This window comes from Oncorhynchus mykiss, chromosome 30 (genome assembly GCF_057628025.1).
Source record: "Oncorhynchus mykiss isolate SJ-2025 chromosome 30, ASM5762802v1, whole genome shotgun sequence".
Taxonomy (NCBI): domain Eukaryota; kingdom Metazoa; phylum Chordata; class Actinopteri; order Salmoniformes; family Salmonidae; genus Oncorhynchus; species Oncorhynchus mykiss.
The window spans coordinates 37,415,862-37,433,429 of record NC_143051.1 but is presented as its reverse complement, the minus strand read 5'-3'; the positions used below and the strand labels follow the sequence as shown (position 1 = coordinate 37,433,429).

The 17,568-nt window shown below is 43.7% G+C and overlaps 1 protein-coding gene across 8 annotated transcripts in view; it reads right to left on the bottom strand.

Moving 5' to 3' along the window:
- The window catches only part of LOC110487638 (protein PRRC2A), a 42,817-nt gene that overhangs the window by 14,363 nt on the left and 10,886 nt on the right, over nt 1-17,568 (bottom strand). For 2 of the 8 annotated variants that reach the window (XM_036971664.2, XM_036971665.2), the window contains exons 3-13: nt 15,971-16,148; nt 15,560-15,656; nt 15,371-15,464; nt 15,087-15,230; nt 13,126-13,382; nt 8,590-8,830; nt 7,941-8,064; nt 7,487-7,691; nt 7,211-7,309; nt 4,310-4,904; nt 1,300-1,556 (exon numbers count right to left, since the gene is read on the bottom strand). In XM_036971664.2, the coding sequence (XP_036827559.2) occupies nt 1,300-1,556; nt 4,310-4,904; nt 7,211-7,309; nt 7,487-7,691; nt 7,941-8,064; nt 8,590-8,830; nt 13,126-13,382; nt 15,087-15,230; nt 15,371-15,464; nt 15,560-15,656; nt 15,971-16,148 (2,291 nt within the window). The remainder of the gene's footprint in view (nt 1-1,299; nt 1,557-4,309; nt 4,905-7,210; nt 7,310-7,486; nt 7,692-7,940; nt 8,065-8,589; nt 8,831-13,125; nt 13,383-15,086; nt 15,231-15,370; nt 15,465-15,559; nt 15,657-15,970; nt 16,149-17,568) is intronic. The other 6 variants (XM_036971666.2, XM_090228208.1, XM_036971667.2 and 3 more) reach the window with 3 other exon arrangements.

Below are 17,568 nucleotides of genomic sequence, written 5' to 3'. Positions count from 1 at the left end.
GTAAATATTTTTTAAACCTGCATATTTAGTTAATATTGCCTGCTAACAAGAATTTCTTCTAACTAGGAAAAATGGTGTCACTTCTCTTGCAACAGAGTCAGGGTAAATGCAGCAGTTTGGACCGCCTAGCTCATTGCAAACTGTGTGAAGACTATTTCTTCCTAACAAAGACAGCCAACTTCGCCAAACGGGGGATGATTTAACAAATTCTCATTTGCGAAAAAAGCACAATCGTTGCACGACTATACCTAACCATAAACATGCCTTTCTTAAAATGCCTTAAAATCAATACACAGAAGTATATATTTTTAAACCTGCATATTTAGCTAAAATAAATCCAGGTTAGCAGGCAATATTAACCAGGTGAAATTGTGTCACTTCTCTTGCGTTCATTGCACGCAGTCAGGGTATATGCAACAGTTTGGGCCTCCTGGCTCGTTGCGAACTAATTTGCCAGAATTTTACGTAATTATGACATAACATTGAAGGTTGTGCAATGTAACAGGAATATTTAGACTTATGGATGCCACCCGTTAGATAAAATACAGAACGGTTCCGTAATTCACTGAAAGAATAAACTGCACTTTTACTTTCTTCAACACTTTGTTTTCACATTATTTATACCAAATTGAACATGTTTCATTATTTATTTGAGGCTAAATTGATTTTATTGATGTATTATATTAAGTTAAAATAAGTGTTCATTCAGTATTGTTGTAATTGTCATTATCACAAATAAATACATTTTTATTTTATTATTATTTTTTAACTCGGCCGATTAATCGGAATCTGCTTTTTTTGGTCCTCCAATAATCAGTATTGGTATTGAAAAATCATAATCGGTCGACCTCTATTCTCAAGACTTTAACTGGTCTTTAACTGGTCTTGAAGTGGATTTAACAAGTGACAAAAATCAAGGGATTCTATTTTGACCTGGTCAGTCTCATGAAAAAAAAACAGATGTAAGTATGCTGATTGGCTGTGATCAAATAATTATTTTCCATGTAGTCGCTTATTTGTTTACTCACAATACCCTCTAATATCTTACTGATTGAAGGGAGTAAACTAATTGGTCGACTATTAGCAGACGTAAGGAATTTGTTGTCGTCTTTTGGGATTAGACACACCTTAGCATGCTCCCATACATTTGGATATTGACTGTTTTCCAGTGACCAATTAAATATATATTTCAGAGGAGCTGCAATTGGGGAGTAGCATAGCGAAGATAAATATTGTCCATAAGATCATTATCCATAGATTTACCATTCGGTAATGACTTCAGTAGGTTATTAGACTGACCTGTTGCTGTCTCTGGAAGCGGGGAGGCAGGGACTTCTGGTACTTGGAGTAGCCCTGTCCCGGGGGGCCGCTGGCTTGGCGACTTGCTCCTCCTCCCATGCTTTCTACCTTCACTGGGTCTACCACCCCTCCACCACCTCCTCCGCTGCGGACGTGAGCACTATCTAGGATCTCCTCCTTCCCTTCCCCAGGCACCAGGACCTCCAGAGGGGGCTGCTGCAGCTGGGGAGTGGGGGGCTGGGGACACACCTGGGCGTCTGGATGGGAGGAAGGGGAGAGAATATAGCAATGATATGCTACTGGTTGTTGGAAGAGGTAAGCAGATGTGAATAATACCAAGTCATGTGCTATACAATTAAGGAAGGTCAGTAAAAGGTACTATTGTGAACTTAAGACGTGATAAAAACAACAACTTCAAAGATGAACAATCGTTTGGCGAAACACATACAAGCCTTTTGTCGACTGGCCCAAACATACCTTTTTAGAGATACAAGTTGAAATATGAAGACAACACCAGAATGCTGGGTAAAAAAAATAGGGCTGTTACGGTGACCTTATTACCACCACACTGGCAGTCACAGTAAATAGGCTTCTCAAAAACTGCACTCTGATGCCGCTATAGGCTAGGCCTACTATATTTACTTCTCAACTATCCTAATATTAAGCACACTGCTTCGCCTTACAACCGGAGTAGCCTACCTGGCCTGGCATGAAAATGAACTGCGGAAAAAGCATCCTCCATTTGATATTTAAGTGCATACGGATTACATGTATTTTTTCCCCCTGCCCGTGACCGACAGGTGCATGATAATGGCCCATTCTAAATCAAAATTTCACACATACAGTACCAGTCAAAGGTTTGGACACACCTACTCATTCCAGTTATTTTTCTTTATTACTATTTTCTACATTGTAGAAAAATAGTGAAGACATAAAAACTACGAAATAACACATGTTATTATCATGTACTAACCAAAAGAAGTGTTAACCAAATCTAAATATAATTTACATGAGATGCTTCAAAGTAGACACCCTTTGCCTTGATGACAGCTATGTGTGTGCTAGAGGTCGACCAATTAAATCGCCATGGCCGATTAATTCGGCCTTTTTGGACGCCGATTATGGCCGTTTATATTGCAATCCATGAGGAGACTGCGTGGCAGGCTGACCACCTGTTACATGAGTGCAACATCGAAGGACCTTGTGGCTGCAAGGAGCCAAGTTAAGTTGCTAGCTAGCATTAAACGTATCGGATAAAAAACAATCAATCTTCACATAATCACTAGTTAACTACACATGGTTGATGATATTACTACGTTAACTGGCTTGTCCTACGTCCAATATAATCAATGCGTTGCCTGTTAATTTATCGTCGAATCGCAGCCTACGTCAACTTAGCCAAACGGGTGATTTAACAAAAGCACATTCGCGAAAAAATACCATGCGTTGTCCCTCACCATAAACATCAATGCCTTTCTTAAAATCAAAACACAAAGTATATTTTCTTAAACCTGTATATTTAGTTAAAATAAATTCATGTTAGCAGGCCATATTAATTAGGGAAATGGTGTCACTTTTCAGTGCAAGCAGGGTCGACATGGTATGACATAACATTGAAGGTCGTGCAATGTAACAGCAATATTTAGACTTAGGGTTGCCACCCGTTCGACAAAATATGGAAAGGTTCCATAGTTCACTGAAAGAATAAACGTTTTGTTTTCTAAATTATAGTTTCCGGATTTGACCATAATAATGACTAAAGGCTCGTATTTCTGTGTGTTTATTATATTATAATTCAGTCTATGATTTGATAGAGCAGTCTGAGCGGTGGTAGGCAGCAGCAGGCTTGTAAGCACTCATTCAAACAGCACTTTACTGCGTTTGACAGCAGCTCTTAGCAATGCTTGAAGCACAGTGCTGTTTATGACTTCAAGCCTATCAACTCCCGAGATTAGGCTGGCAATTGTAAAGTGCCTACAAGAACATCCAATAGTCAAAGGTATACGAAATACAAATGGTATAGAGGGAAATAATCGACACGTCATAATTTCTATAATAACCACAACCTAAAACTTCTTAACTGGGAATATTGAAGACTCATGTTAAAAGGAACCAACAGTTCTGAGCAAGGAACTTAAACGTTAGCTTTTTACATGGCACATATTGCACTTATACTTTCTCCTCCAACACAGTTTTTTTTGCATTATTTAAACCAAACTGAGCCCGTTTCATTATTTATTTGAGACTAAATGGATTTTATTTATGTATTATATTAAAATAAAAGTGTTCATTCAGTACTGTTGTAATTGCTATTATTACAAATATATATAAAAATCGGCATCAGCTTTTTTTGGTCCTCCAATAATCGGTATCTATAATGAAAAATCATAATCGGTCGACCTCTAGTGTGTGCAGCCTGCGCAAGAAACAGAGCAGAGCTCATGGCTTTGATGCGACTTTTTATATCATGCAGCCTTAAACACATAGCCTAACGTTAGAATCACAACTAAAGTTGAATAAATAACAAAATTAATAATTTAGGAGAACCTGTTTCTTTTAAATATATCTTCTATTTTATTCAGCTTTGTTCAATTGTATTCTTCTTACTATAATATAATGCCACGGGAATTATAAGCAAATCTTGTCTTGCAAACTACTGTGGCCCACAGCCATATGGCAGAGCCAGATCAGGGCCTAACATAAGAACGACTCAGAATATGCTCTTCTGAAGTAGGCTATATTTTCTTAATATCATGTTTCTTTAGGCATGCCCACAATAAATAATGGATTTATTGTGATGTGTAGGCTTTATTAAATGGATTTATTATACTTTAAAATGTAGATGTTCAAAAGCGCTGCATCACTGGCTTGTAGGCTGTGCATGGAAGCCAGAACATGCTAAACATGTTTATGTTAATTAAATGGTAAATTACCTTGCAACCTGCAGTTATTTGTATGACAATCACCTGCTGACAATTTTATGACCGCCATAGCTCTTGTCAGAACTCACCAGCATTGGAATCATAGCTGCTATTGCTATTGGCCCTCTGTCGGTCGGTGGGACTGGGCCCTGGCACTAGGTCCCTGGTAACAGCCTGGGCAGCCAGGGGGGGCTCCTCAAGGTCCACGCAGGGGGACGGGGGCTGGCTGATGTTGGGGGAGCAGGCTGAGGCCGACAGGGAAGGGCTGGGGCTTCCGGCCGTGGTGGAGTTGCCGTCCAGACTGGGGGGCTTGGAGCCTCCGCTGCTCCCACCACCACCCTGCTGGGCCTTCTCATCCAGCCTCTTCAGCTTCTCAGCGCAGGCCGCACGCCGCTCTTCCTCCATCCTTCGCTCCTCCTCTTCGCGGCGCCGGCGGGCGCGTTCAACAGCGGCCGAGATCTCTGAGGAGGACTGCTTCCTGCGTTGGCGCCATGTCTCCTCTTCATCTTCGCCGGTGGGCGGGGCCAGCTGGCCAGTCGTCTGAGGTGGAGGGGTGGGGCCTCCGGGGATGGGGGAAGTAGCCTGCTGCTGTTGGAGCTGCGAGGAGGGGGCGACCTTCCCGGGGGCCAGGGAGACAGTTTCAGGGGCTACCACCGGGCTGGACTGATTAGGGGAGTTGCGGTCCTGGAGAGATTGAATGAGGACACACATGACAACAAACTCTGCTGCAATATAAAAAAAATAAAAAAAATAATAATAATTTTAAAAAAAAAACTTTCCTAGGATGGTATGAATAATTCCAAATAACTGATCCGCAAAAAAAGTGTGTGAAAATGCTGTCCGGCTATACACAGTGTACAAAATATTAAAAACACCACCTAATATTTTACCCTCAGAACACTCAATTAGTCAGGGCATGGACTCTACAAGGTGTTGAAAGCGTTCCACAGGGATGCTGGCCCATGTTGACTCCAATGATTCAAACAGTTGTGTATGGATGTCCTTTGGGTGGTGGACTATTCATGATACACACAGGAAACTATTCATCGTGAAAAAGCCAGCAGCGTTTCAGCTCTTGACACAAACCGGTGCACCTGGCACCTACTACCATACCCTGTTCAAAGGCACTTAAATCTTTTGTCTTGCCCATTTACCCTCTGATTGGCGCACACACACAATCCATGTCTCATACACAATGGTCTCAAGGCTTAAAAATCCTTTAACAAGTCTTCTCTCCTTCATCTACAGCGCATTCAGAAAGTATTCGGACCCCTTGACTTTGTCCACATTTTGTTACATTACAGCCGTATTCTAAAAATGATTAAATAAATTGTTTTCCTCATCAATCTACAAGCAATACCCCTTAACGACAAAGCGCAAACATGTTTTTAGAATTTTTTGCTAATGTATTGAAGATAAAAAAACAGATAGATATTTACATTAGTATTCAGACCCTTTGCTATGCGACTCGAAATTGAGCTCAGATGCATCCTGTTTCCGTTGATCATCCTTGAGAGGCTTCTACAACTTGATCGGAGTCTACCTGTGGTAAATTCTATTGGCTGGACATCATTTGGAAAGGCACACACCGGTCTACAGTTGACAGTACATGTCAGAGCAAAAACCAAGTCATGAGGTCAAAGGAATTCTACGCAGAGCTCCGAGACATGATTGTGTCGAGGTATAGATCTGGGGAAGGGTACCAAAACAATTCTGCAGCATTGAAGGTCTCCAAGAACACAGTGGCCTCCATCATTCTTAAATGGAAGAAGTTTGGAACCACCAAGACTCTTCCTAGAGCTGGCCGCCCGGCCAAACTGAGCAGGAGAGGCCCATGGTCAGGGAGGTGACCATGATCCCGATGGTCACTCTGGCAGAGCTCCAGAGTTCCTCTGTAGAGATGAAAGAACCTTCCAGAAAGACTAACATCTCTGCAACACTCCACTAATCAGGCCTTTATGGTAGAGTGGCCAGACGGAAACCACTACTCAGTTAAAGGCACATGACAGCCCGTTTGGAGTTTGCCAAATTACACCTAAAGGACACTCAGACCATGAGAAACAAGATTATCTGGTCTGAATTAACTAAGACAGAACTCTTTGGCCTGAACGCCATGCATCACATCCGGGGACAATCTGGCGCCATCCCTACGGTGAAGCATGGTGGTGGTGGGAGCTTCCTGCTGTGGGGATTTTTCAGAGGCAGGGACTGGGAGACTAGTCAGGATCAAGGGAAAAATGAACGGAGCAAAGTACAGAGAGATCCTTGATGAAAACTAGCTCCAGAGCGCTCAGGACCTCAGACTATGTTGAAGGTTCACCTTCCAACAAGACAATGACCCTAAGCACACAGCCAAGACAATGCAGGAGTGGCTTCGGGACAAGTCTCTGAATGTCCTTGAGTGGCCCAGCCAGAGCCCGGACTTGAAATCAATCGAACATCTCTGGAGAGACCTGAAAATAGCTGAGCAGCGACGCTATCCATCCAACCTGACAGAGCTTGAGAGGATCTGCAGAGAATGGGAGAAACTCCCCAAATACAGGTGTGCCAAGCTTGTAGCATCATACCCAAGAAGACTCAAGGCTGTAATCGCTGCCAAAGGTGTTTCAACAAAAAACTGAGTAAGGGTCTGAATAGTTATGTAAATATCATATCAGTTTTTTTTTTTAATTATACATTTGCAAAAATGTTGCATTGTCTTTAAGGGGTATCGTGTGTAGATTGATGAGGGAAAAAAACAATTTAATACATTTTAGAATAACGATGTAACATAACAAAATGTGGAAAAAGTCAGGGGTCTGATAACTTTCTGAACGCACTCACTGATTGAAGTGGATATACAAGTGACATCAATAAGGGATCATCACTTTCACCTGCATTCACCCAGTCGGTCATGGAAAGAGCAGGTGTTCCTAATGTTTTGTACACACACTCTCGCATATATATACACACACACACGAGGCCCTCTCTCTCCCCAGGTAGGCAGATACCTGTCGGTAGTAGGAGTAAGGCCCCTGTCCCTGGTGGAGGAGAGGCCCTGGTGGGGGGGGGAGCTGCTCCCGGGACCCACCCAGTCCAGGCCTACGCCCCTGTAGTGTACAGGCAGCCACAGGTTACAGTTAGCCAGATGCATCTAGTTAACTATTATGCTAAATACGCTAATATCCATGTCCTCAAAGCAATCCTGCTTTTTACTATAAAATGGTCACTGTTCACTTGAGATGCCTCTGAAAGTCCACAAGACTAGCCCTTGCAGAGGGTCGTACCTGGTAGGTGGCATGGGCGCCTTGGCTCCCCCAGCCGCTCTTGCCCCCCTCCTCGGCCCATCCTGGCTTGCTGGAGGGGGGTGGGGGGCCGTCGTGGTCGGCGTTGGAGGGAGGGGTGCGGCGGGTGTCCCTGTCCACTCCGCTGTCAGAGACTCGGGAGCGCTGCACCACCTGAGGGGGACCTTCCTGAGACCTTTGCATCTCCCTGGGGAAGGAAATAAGAGACGACACATTTGTCACGTCAAAAGCAATCCCACATTCAACAACCATTTCAAGAATTCATTACATTCTGGCTCCGTCATTTATTAATTCAGAAACAATTTATGTGAGCGTGTGGCTCTTCGTGGCAGAAAGGAGGATTGCTAGCACAGCACAGTACAAATAGTTTTAAACGTTTAAACTGTATTTTCCAAACCATGTGAATCTTATGTTGGGCAGGTACTGTGGGACATACCGTGCACCGTTCTTGCTCTCGCTTCTTTCACTCCTCTCGGGTCTCTCGTTCCTCTCCTCATCTTCCTCTCCTTCATCGTCGCTGAACTTCAACTTGGCCGAGTAGTCGATCTCCTCGTGTGCCCCTGTTTGACAGACTCAATGGTTCAGAGGGGAAGCATAATAGGCATGCGGACCGCATTTGCACCGTTGCCATCCTCGACCATTATACACAGCCACACACACTATGAGGGAGACTTGAAACAATGCATGCTTCTCATCTCTCCCTCACTTGGATAAACCTGATGTCTCCCCTCCCCCACACAAAGCACTACTGAGTCCATGAGATGAGATGATGCCGTCGAATGTGCTACCCACTGTGTTTCTCCATGTATTAGCAAACTCCCACCATATCAGCATCATACAATTGATATGATAGAGAGTGATAGTCTCTCGGATTCTAAAATAATGAAGGTGGCTGGCTTTCTTGTAATACTTTCAGGCTATCCAGTCAATTGTCCCACGTTGTTTAAGGTTCTCATATCAATTTAACAGTGTACAGGTCTCTACTCTTAATGTGATGGCTTTTTGCACTTGCCACTGCTTTCTGAGCAGTATACTCTACCAATAATTACAAGTGTTCATGAGTCCTGACGTCTCCTCTCTCTCACCTGCCCAGCCCTCGTCTCCGTCCTGGTGGTCTAGTTCATCTAGCTCCTTCAGGTCATCCTGCTTCAGAATGGAGGGTCGCTTCACCATCTCCCCTCCCCCACCACGGGGACCGCCCTGGGGACGCCCGCGGCCATCCTGACCCTGCTGGCGAAACCTGGGAGGGGCCTCACCAGGAGGGGGGTACCTGTAGGGCCCCTGGGGGCCGTAGGGAGGCGGGAAGGGCAGAAAGGGAGGGTACATCTGAGACCGAGAGACACAGAAAGAGGGTAGAAAACATTTAGAGACCCTGAGATGCACAAAAGCAGAGATTGACAGTACACTAATGCTACACTGGTGGGTAACAGGGTGAGAGCCCATCTGTGCGCACACCTCTAACAGTGAGATGTTCTAACACTGCTTCTGTGCCACTATTTGTATATTCTCTTGAAAATATTTGCCAAATGGATGGAAACATACATTGCATTCGGAAAGCATTTAGATGCCTTAACAAAATGTTGAAAAAGTCACGTTATAGCCTTTCTCTAAAATGGATTAAATAGAAACATTTCCTCAATCTAGACAATACCCCACAACGACAAAGCGAAAACAGGTTGTTAGAAATTTGGCAAATGCATTACAAATAAAAAACATAAATACTTTATTTACATAAGTATGGAGACCCTTCGCTATGAGACTCGAAATTAAGCTCAGCTGCATCCTGTTTCCATTGATCATCTTTGAGATGTTTCTACAACTTGATTGGAGTCCACCTGTGGTAAATTCAATTGATTGGACATTTGGCACACACCTGTCTATATAGTTGACAGTGCATGTCAGAGCCAAAGCCATGAGGTCAAAGGAATTGTATGTAGAGCGCCGAGACAGGATCGTGTCGAGGCACAGATCTGGGGACAGGTACCAATACATTTGTGCAGCATTGAAGGTCCCAAAAAACCATAGTGGCCTCCATTCTTAAATTGAAGTAGTAGTTTGGAGCTGCCAAGACTGTCCCTAGAGCTGTCTGCCTGGCAAAACTGAGCAATCGGGGGAGAAGGGCCTTGGTCAGGGAGGTGACCAAGAACCCGATGGTCACTCTGCCATTCCTCTGTAAAAGGAACATGACATCCAACTTGGAGATTGCCAAAAGGCACCTTAAGGACTCTCAGACCATGAGAAACAAGTCTGATGAAACCAAGATTGAACTCTTTGGCCTGAATGCCAAGCGTCACGTCTGGAGTAAACCAGACACCATCCTTACAGTGAAGCATGGTGGTGGCAGCATTACACGGTGGGAATGTTTTACAGCGGCAGGGACTGGGAGACTAGTCAGGATGGAGGGAAAGATGACGTGAGCAAAGTACAGAGAGATCACAGATTAAAACCTGCTCCAGAGTGCTCAAGACCTCAGACTGGGGCCAAGGTTCACCTTCCAACAGGACAGCGACCCTAAGCACACAACCAAGACAACACAAGAATGGCTTCGGGACAAGTCTCAAAGTCCTTGAGTGGCCAAGCCAGAGCACAGGCTTGAACCCGAGCTAACACTTCTGGAGAGCCCTGAAAGTAGCTGTCCAACTCATCCAACCTGACAAAGTTTGAGAGGATCTGCAGAAAAGAATGGAAGAAACTCCCCAAATACAGGTGTGCCAAGCTTGTAGTGTCTTACTCAAGAAGACTCAAGGCTGTAATCAATGACAAAGGTGCGTCAACAAAGTACTAAGCAAAGGGTCTGAATACATATGTAACTGATTTTTTAAATTTAAATGTACAAAAAATTCTAAACGGCTTTATCATTATAGGGTATTGTGTGAACAAAAAAACAATTGAATCTATTTTAGAATAAGGCTGTAATGTAACAAATGTGGAAAAAGTCAAGGGGTCTGAAAACTTTCCAAATACACTGTAGCTATAATAGATAGCACACATGCAGAGATTATACCAGAGCTGTGTTCGAATATCCATACTAACATACAATCGAGGGAGTGGCACAGCAGTCTGCACAGCACAGCAGTCTAAGGCACTGCATCTCAGTGCTAGATGTGTCACTACAAACACCCTGGTTCGAATCCAAGCTGTATCACAACCGGTCGCATAGGGCAGCGGAAAATTGGCACCACACCGTCCGGGTTTGGCCGGGATAGGCCGCCATTGAAAATAAGAATTTGTTCTTAACTGACTATCCTAGTTAAAAAGGTTAACAAAAATAATAATACATAAACTAAATACTACATACTTAATAAGTACAGTGCCTTGCGAAAGTATTCGGCCCCCTTGAACTTTGCGACCTTTTGCCAGGTTTCAGGCTTCAAACATAAAGATATAAAACGGTATTTTTTTGTGAAGAATCAACAACAAGTGGGACACAATCATGAAGTGGAACGACATTTATTGGATATTTCAAACTTTTTTAACAAATCAAAAACTGAAAAATTGGGCGTGCAAAATTATTCAGCCCCTTTACTTTCAGTGCAGAAAACTCTCTCCAGAAGTTCAGTGAGGATCTCTGAATGATCCAATGTTGACCTAAATGACTAATGATGATAAATACAATCCACCTGTGTGAAATCAAGTCTCCGTATAAATGCACCTGCACTGTGATAGTCTCAGAGGTCCGTTAAAAGCGCAGAGAGCATCATGAAGAACAAGGAACACACCAGGCAGGTCCGAGATACTGTTGTGAAGAAGTTTAAAGCCGGATTTGGATACAAAAAGATTTCCCAAGCTTTAAACGTCCCAAGGAGCACTGTGCAAGCGATAATATTGAAATGGAAGGAGTATCAGACCACTGCAAATCTACCAAGACCTGGCCGTCCCTCTAAACTTTCAGCTCATACAAGGAGAAGACTAATCAGAGATGCAGCCAAGAGGCCCATGATCACTCTGGATGAACTGCAGAGATCTACAGCTGAGGTGGGAGACTCTGTCCATAGGACAACAATCAGTCGTATATTGCACAAATCTGGCCTTTATGGAAGAGTGGCAAGAAGAAAGCCATTTCTTAAAGATATCCATAAAAAGTGTCGTTTAAAGTTTGCCACAAGCCACCTGGGAGACACACCAAACATGTGGAAGAAGGTGCTCTGGTCAGATGAAACCAAAATTGAACTTTTTGGCAACAATGCAAAACGTTATGTTTGGAGTAAAAGCAACACAGCTGAACACACCATCCCCACTGTCAAACATGGTGGTGGCAGCATCATGGTTTGGGCCTGCTTTTCTTCAGCAGGGACAGGGAAGATGGTTAAAATTGATGGGAAGATGGATGGAGCCAAATACAGGACCATTCTGAAAGAAAACCTGATGGAGTCTGCAAAAGACCTACGACTGGGACGGAGATTTGTCTTCCAACAAGACAATGATCCAAAACATAAAGCAAAATCTACAATGGAATGGTTAAAAAATAAACATATCCAGGTGTTAGAATGGCCAAGTCAAAGTCCAGACCTGAATCCAATCGAGAATCTGTGGAAAGAACTGAAAACTGCTGTTCACAAATGCTCTCCATCCAACCTCACTGAGCTCGAGCTGTTTTGCAAGGAGGAATGGGAAAAAATGTCATTCTCTCGATGTGCAAAACTGATAGAGACATACCCCAAGCGACTTACAGCTGTAATCGCAGCAAAAGGTGGCGCTACAAAGTATTAACTTAAGGGGGCTGAATAATTTTGCACGCCCAATTTTTCAGTTTTTGATTTGTTAAAAAAGTTTGAAATATCCAATAAATGTCGTTCCACTTCATGATTGTGTCCCACTTGTTGTTGATTCTTCACAAAAAAATACAGTTTTATATCTTTATGTTTGAAGCCTGAAATGTGGCAAAAGGTCGCAAAGTTCAAGGGGGCCGAATACTTTCGCAAAGCACTGTATATACACTACATACAATTAGTTCATTTTAGAATACTGTAAACAAACGGTATCCTTTCAGTTGAGAGCGTACCAGCGCTTTGCTTCTCTACTGGAAGTTGATGCTGTTGCTATGCAACCTCTTAGTAGGTTGTTAGCATAATAAATGACTAACTAGACATTTTATGACTTCGGGTGTGTTACTAATAAATTAAATCTGGAGTGCCAGAGTGCGCTCTGGGCATTCGCAAATTCAGAGCATTGTCAGATTGTCTGTTTGTAAATTTAGAGCGTTTCGCTCTCGGAGCGTTCAGAACGCAAACTGGACACTCTGGCCGAGGAGTAGGGTTGATCCGGGCGTTCTTAACTCACAACGGCAGTCAAGCACCCAAGCTAACTGGCTAACTTGCTAACTACTTCAAGGCACAATGATAGACCACCTCACGCTGACCATTTTACTCACGGCTGCATATTTTCCGCAATTTTCTTCAAATCTGAAAACGTTATGAGGCCACGCCCATTTTTGGAAGAATTGCATTATGGGCCCTAAAAGCACGGAAATAGTGTCCACTGCTTGTATACGAATGTAGTATGACATCCGGGAACTTTTGACATACTAACTATATCCATACTATGACTAATCAGCATTCCATATACGTCACAAATAGTATGTCTAGTATGAGTATTCAAACACAGCTCAGGAGTAGACTTACGAATGGAGGCATAATCCCTCTGTACTGGGGGAACCCAGGGCCCATGGGGGGCTGGGGCACGCCAGGGCTGCCAGCGGGGGGATTCCTAGGCAGCCCATGGGACTGGGGGTTTTGCTGCTGCTGGAGAAGAAGGGGGCCTGCCTGGCCACCACCGGCAGCCCCCTCCATTGCCAGCACCCCGTCCGGGCCACCCTCTGCGACCCCCTCTCCGGTGGGCGCCAAGGCACGGCCCCCACCGTCCCGCCAGCTCGTCATGTCTGGGGAGAGAAAGGGAAAACGAGGAAAAAAGGTTAAAAAATGGATGGAATAGGAGCCACTTATACCAGCGTTTGTATTCAGAAATTAATAATAGACATGCAATAGAATCATGCCACAGCGAATGTCATAGTTATAAAAATTAGGGATGCACGATATATTGGGGAACATATCGGAATCGGACGATATTAGCTAAAAAATGCCAACAGCCCGATGTCTAGTTTAACGGCGATGTGCAAAACCGATGTCAAAGCTGATGTGCATACTAGAGGTCGACCGATTAATCGGAATGGCCGATTAATTAGGGCCGATTTCAAGTTTTCATAACAATCGGAAATCGGTATTTCTGGGCGCCATTTTTTTTTTATACCTTCATTTAACTAGGCAAGTCAATTAAGAACACATTCTTATTTTCAATGGCGGCCTAAGAACGGTGGGTTAACTGCCTCGTTCAGGGGCAGAACGACAGATTTTCACCTTGTCAGCTCGGGGGATCCAATCTTGCAACCTTACAGTTAACTAGTCCAACGCAATAACGACCTAGCTTCATCTAGATAGGTCCGACTACCATTAATCAAATAAGACCGGTCTTATAAATGAGGATTATTTTATATGACACCTAGCTATATAGTTAGCTAGCTATAGCTACTGAAACAGATTGTTCTTCCCCAAAAACATAGCAAAACGACATTGTTTGCATCCATGAGCAAGCTAGCTTTTATTTATGACCAGCACTGTAGGTGCGTGAGACAACTCTACCAGCATCATAGCATACGTATCGATGAATCGTTGTGACATATGAAATACGAGTGAGTGTAATCTATGTGGAATAACTACGTAAAAAAAGGTATGGACGCGTTAAATTATTATGTGGCGTGCAGTCATATTCAGGTCCTGATTGGTCAACAAGTTTATTTGACATGCAAAGACCCAAACGGCATTCCATAGTATGAGAAATCCTGGTTGAGAATGAAACGACTGAACAAATGAACAATGAAACACAGAAAGTAAGTGAAAGAAATAGGTTTTGATTATGCTTTACTGGTAATGGGGACATACGTAAATGCTAACAAAATAACTTTTTGGTTAGTGTGGTGTGTGTGTGTAACCTTTCTTTAACTAGGCAAGTCAGTTAAGAACAAATTCTTATTTACAATGACCGCCAATTGTGCACCACCCTTTGGGACTCCCAATCACAGCCGGATGTGACACAGACTGGATTCGAACCAGGGACTGTAGTGGCGCCTCTTGCACTGAGATGCAGTGCCTTAGACCGTTGCGTCCATGTGTGTGTGTATGTTAAGCATTCTAGTACAGTTAAATAGTTAAAAGGCCGCTAAAAATTCAAATATCGGTATCAGGTTTTTTTGGGGGGCAAAAAAAAATATCGGATATCGGCCAAAAACATCATGACGATGCATCACTAATAAAACTGTTCCCAGAAATCCTTTTTTCTCTCCTCCCAGTTGGAGGATTCTCAGTATCAGGTGTGAATAAGCAGGGAGTTAATCCTCCAAGTGGCAATCCTACAACTGGTATTTCTGGAAAATGTGGAAATTTTAGGACAGTTACCGGAATTTTGTAATCATAGTCGTTAAAATAAGCTCTTGCTCTGAACGCTGGTTCTTCTGTTCTGTCGGCAACCCTCTTCACTGTACGTGTGGTCTACAATAAACAATACAAAGAGGAGATTTAGCGTTACTCACTCGGGGGGCGGAGGCTTGGTCCGGGCCCATACAACTGATCTGCAGTGCCCTGTTCCCTGCCAGCTTTTTCCTGGTCGCCAGCCGCCTGCAGGGTGGGAAATTCCTCGCGAGAGAATGGCGACCGTTGGTTTGATCCCTTTCCACCTGTATGGTGCGAGAGAGAGGAGGGGTTGCTCAACGTCGAATCTCCAAACGTGAGTTAATTAGGCAATTGATGCGGCAGTCAAGTCTGCTGCAAAGTACCATAGGAGAGGGAAGTGACAGACAGATGTAAAGATACTCACCATCTCCTTGTGCTCCATGTGTAACACTGGCCTGAGCCCAGGACCTTGCCCCTGCGGCCTGGGCTGAAACCGTGGCCGGAACCGGAGGTGGAACCTGAGAGACACACAAAAAAGCACAACATTAAGCACCATTGGCAGGATGGAACCATTTTGTGTTTCGGTTTACATTGGCATCGAATTGTTGTGTACCTCTGGAGTTGGCGGGGTTCTCGGGCGGGTCGGTGCAGGCGTCTGTGAAACCACAGGCTGCTGCGACTCCAGCTGCGGTGCTGACAATACATCGGTACTGAGAGATGGAGAGAGAGAGAGGAAGAGAGAGAGAAAAAGGAGAGAAACACCAGAAGTGGTAAGTGTCAGATGCACCAGTCAGTCAGACAGACAATTGCGCCAATTACCGAGCTAGTAGGGGCCTATTAGTGATGTTCCACATCATTATTGCTGCTATTTCTTGAGATAATATAGCATCTGCGCATTCAAATCACTAGTAGATGTGCTAGTCAATTCTTCTTTTTTTTTTTTTTTTACTGCAGATAACATAGTGAAGATTAGAGCGAACACTGACAAGGATTTGGTATATTCATGTCAGGGGGGCCTCCTCACCTCTTTGGGTCTGCTGGTTCCTGCTTGCTTGCCCATCCTGTGCCGTCTTTTGGAACGAGCGAGACGTTGGGATCGTTGCCTTTGTTCTCTGCCTTCAGACTGGGCAGGCTGGCAGGGGGTGGCATGCGCCGCGCAGAGGCAACTTTACCAAGAGACTGAAGGCCATGGCGGGGGGGAACTGATTAGGGGGAGGAAAAGAGGAGTGAGATGAGGTCATTAGCAGAAAGACCAAAGTAACTCGAGACCACTAAGAATAAAATGGAGGGGAGAGGGGGACATGAGAACGACAGTGGTGATCGCCGACACAATATGTAGGAATTCGATAGAGAACTGCTTTACAACACGAGTTGACATATGCTGGGTTATAATTAATAGGGACGGCATTTGAAATGATTTCGGTATTCAAATGATGTCACTATTTTTTTCTGGATATCTGGATAGTCGGAATACATGTTTTAAAGGGACATTTTTTGGAGAGATACTTCAAATAGAGACTTGCTCGCGCTGGCTTGAGAGAGCCGGTGAGCTGCGCTCCTCTTATTTCAGCAGAATGTGGGGGAGGGTAACTCGAGTGTAGCTCCATGTGTAGCAAGTGAAATGGGACATCTTTTTTTATCAATGCAAAATGTAATTAATTTAGCTAGCTAGCTAAGTTAGCCAGCTAGCTAGCTAAAGTAGCAAGGCTGATTGAGGATATTTTGTGGCACTACCTGTCCAATGTCTATAACAACTCTATTCATATGAAACACTAGCCTACTCCTCACTTAGCAAACGTAATTCTGTAACTTTAATTACATTTTGCATTGATAAAAAAGATGTCCCATTTCACTTGCTACACATGGAGCCTCTGACTGTAGCGCTGCTTTGATTGACCGACGTTGACAATAAGCTACACATGTAGGCTACCAGTGAGTCTTTAATAGGGCGCATTCACAAAACCTGTCATAAAACAGTTGTACTGAAAATGTCAAATGTAATGGTGCATCCTTGTAGACTACATAGCAATGTCACATAAATAATAGTGTTCTATTACTTCGGAGAGTATACACAAACGTATGTTTGGATATTCAAATAATCGTGCCCATCACTAAAATGTAGCAGTTGCCTTCAACTGCATAGAAGATTTTAGTTTTTGTTTGCTCGAGGCCAGTAGAAAGAAATTGTGCTCAAGCAATGTTGGAAAGGCTGCAGCCATTTTATACGGGCACCTTCTGTAAAAAGTGAGTCTACGGAATATCAATTAGCAAATGTATTTATTTTTTAAATACTGAAAAATCACATTTAAATAAGTAGTCAGACCCTTTACCTATTTCTTGGTTGAATCATCTTTGGCGGTGTTAATAGCCTCGAGTCTTCTTGGGTATGGCGTTACAAGCTTGGCCCATCTGTTTTTGGGGAGTTTTCAAGATCTGTCAGGTTGGATAGGGACCTACCCTGCAGAGCTATTTTCAGCTCTCTCCAGACATGTTTGATCGTGTTCGAGTCCGGGCTTTGGCTGGGCCACTCAAGGACATTCAGAGACTTGTCCCAAAGCCACTCCTGCGTTGTCTTGGCTGTGTACTTAGGGTCGTTGTCCTGTTGGAAGCTGAACCATTGCC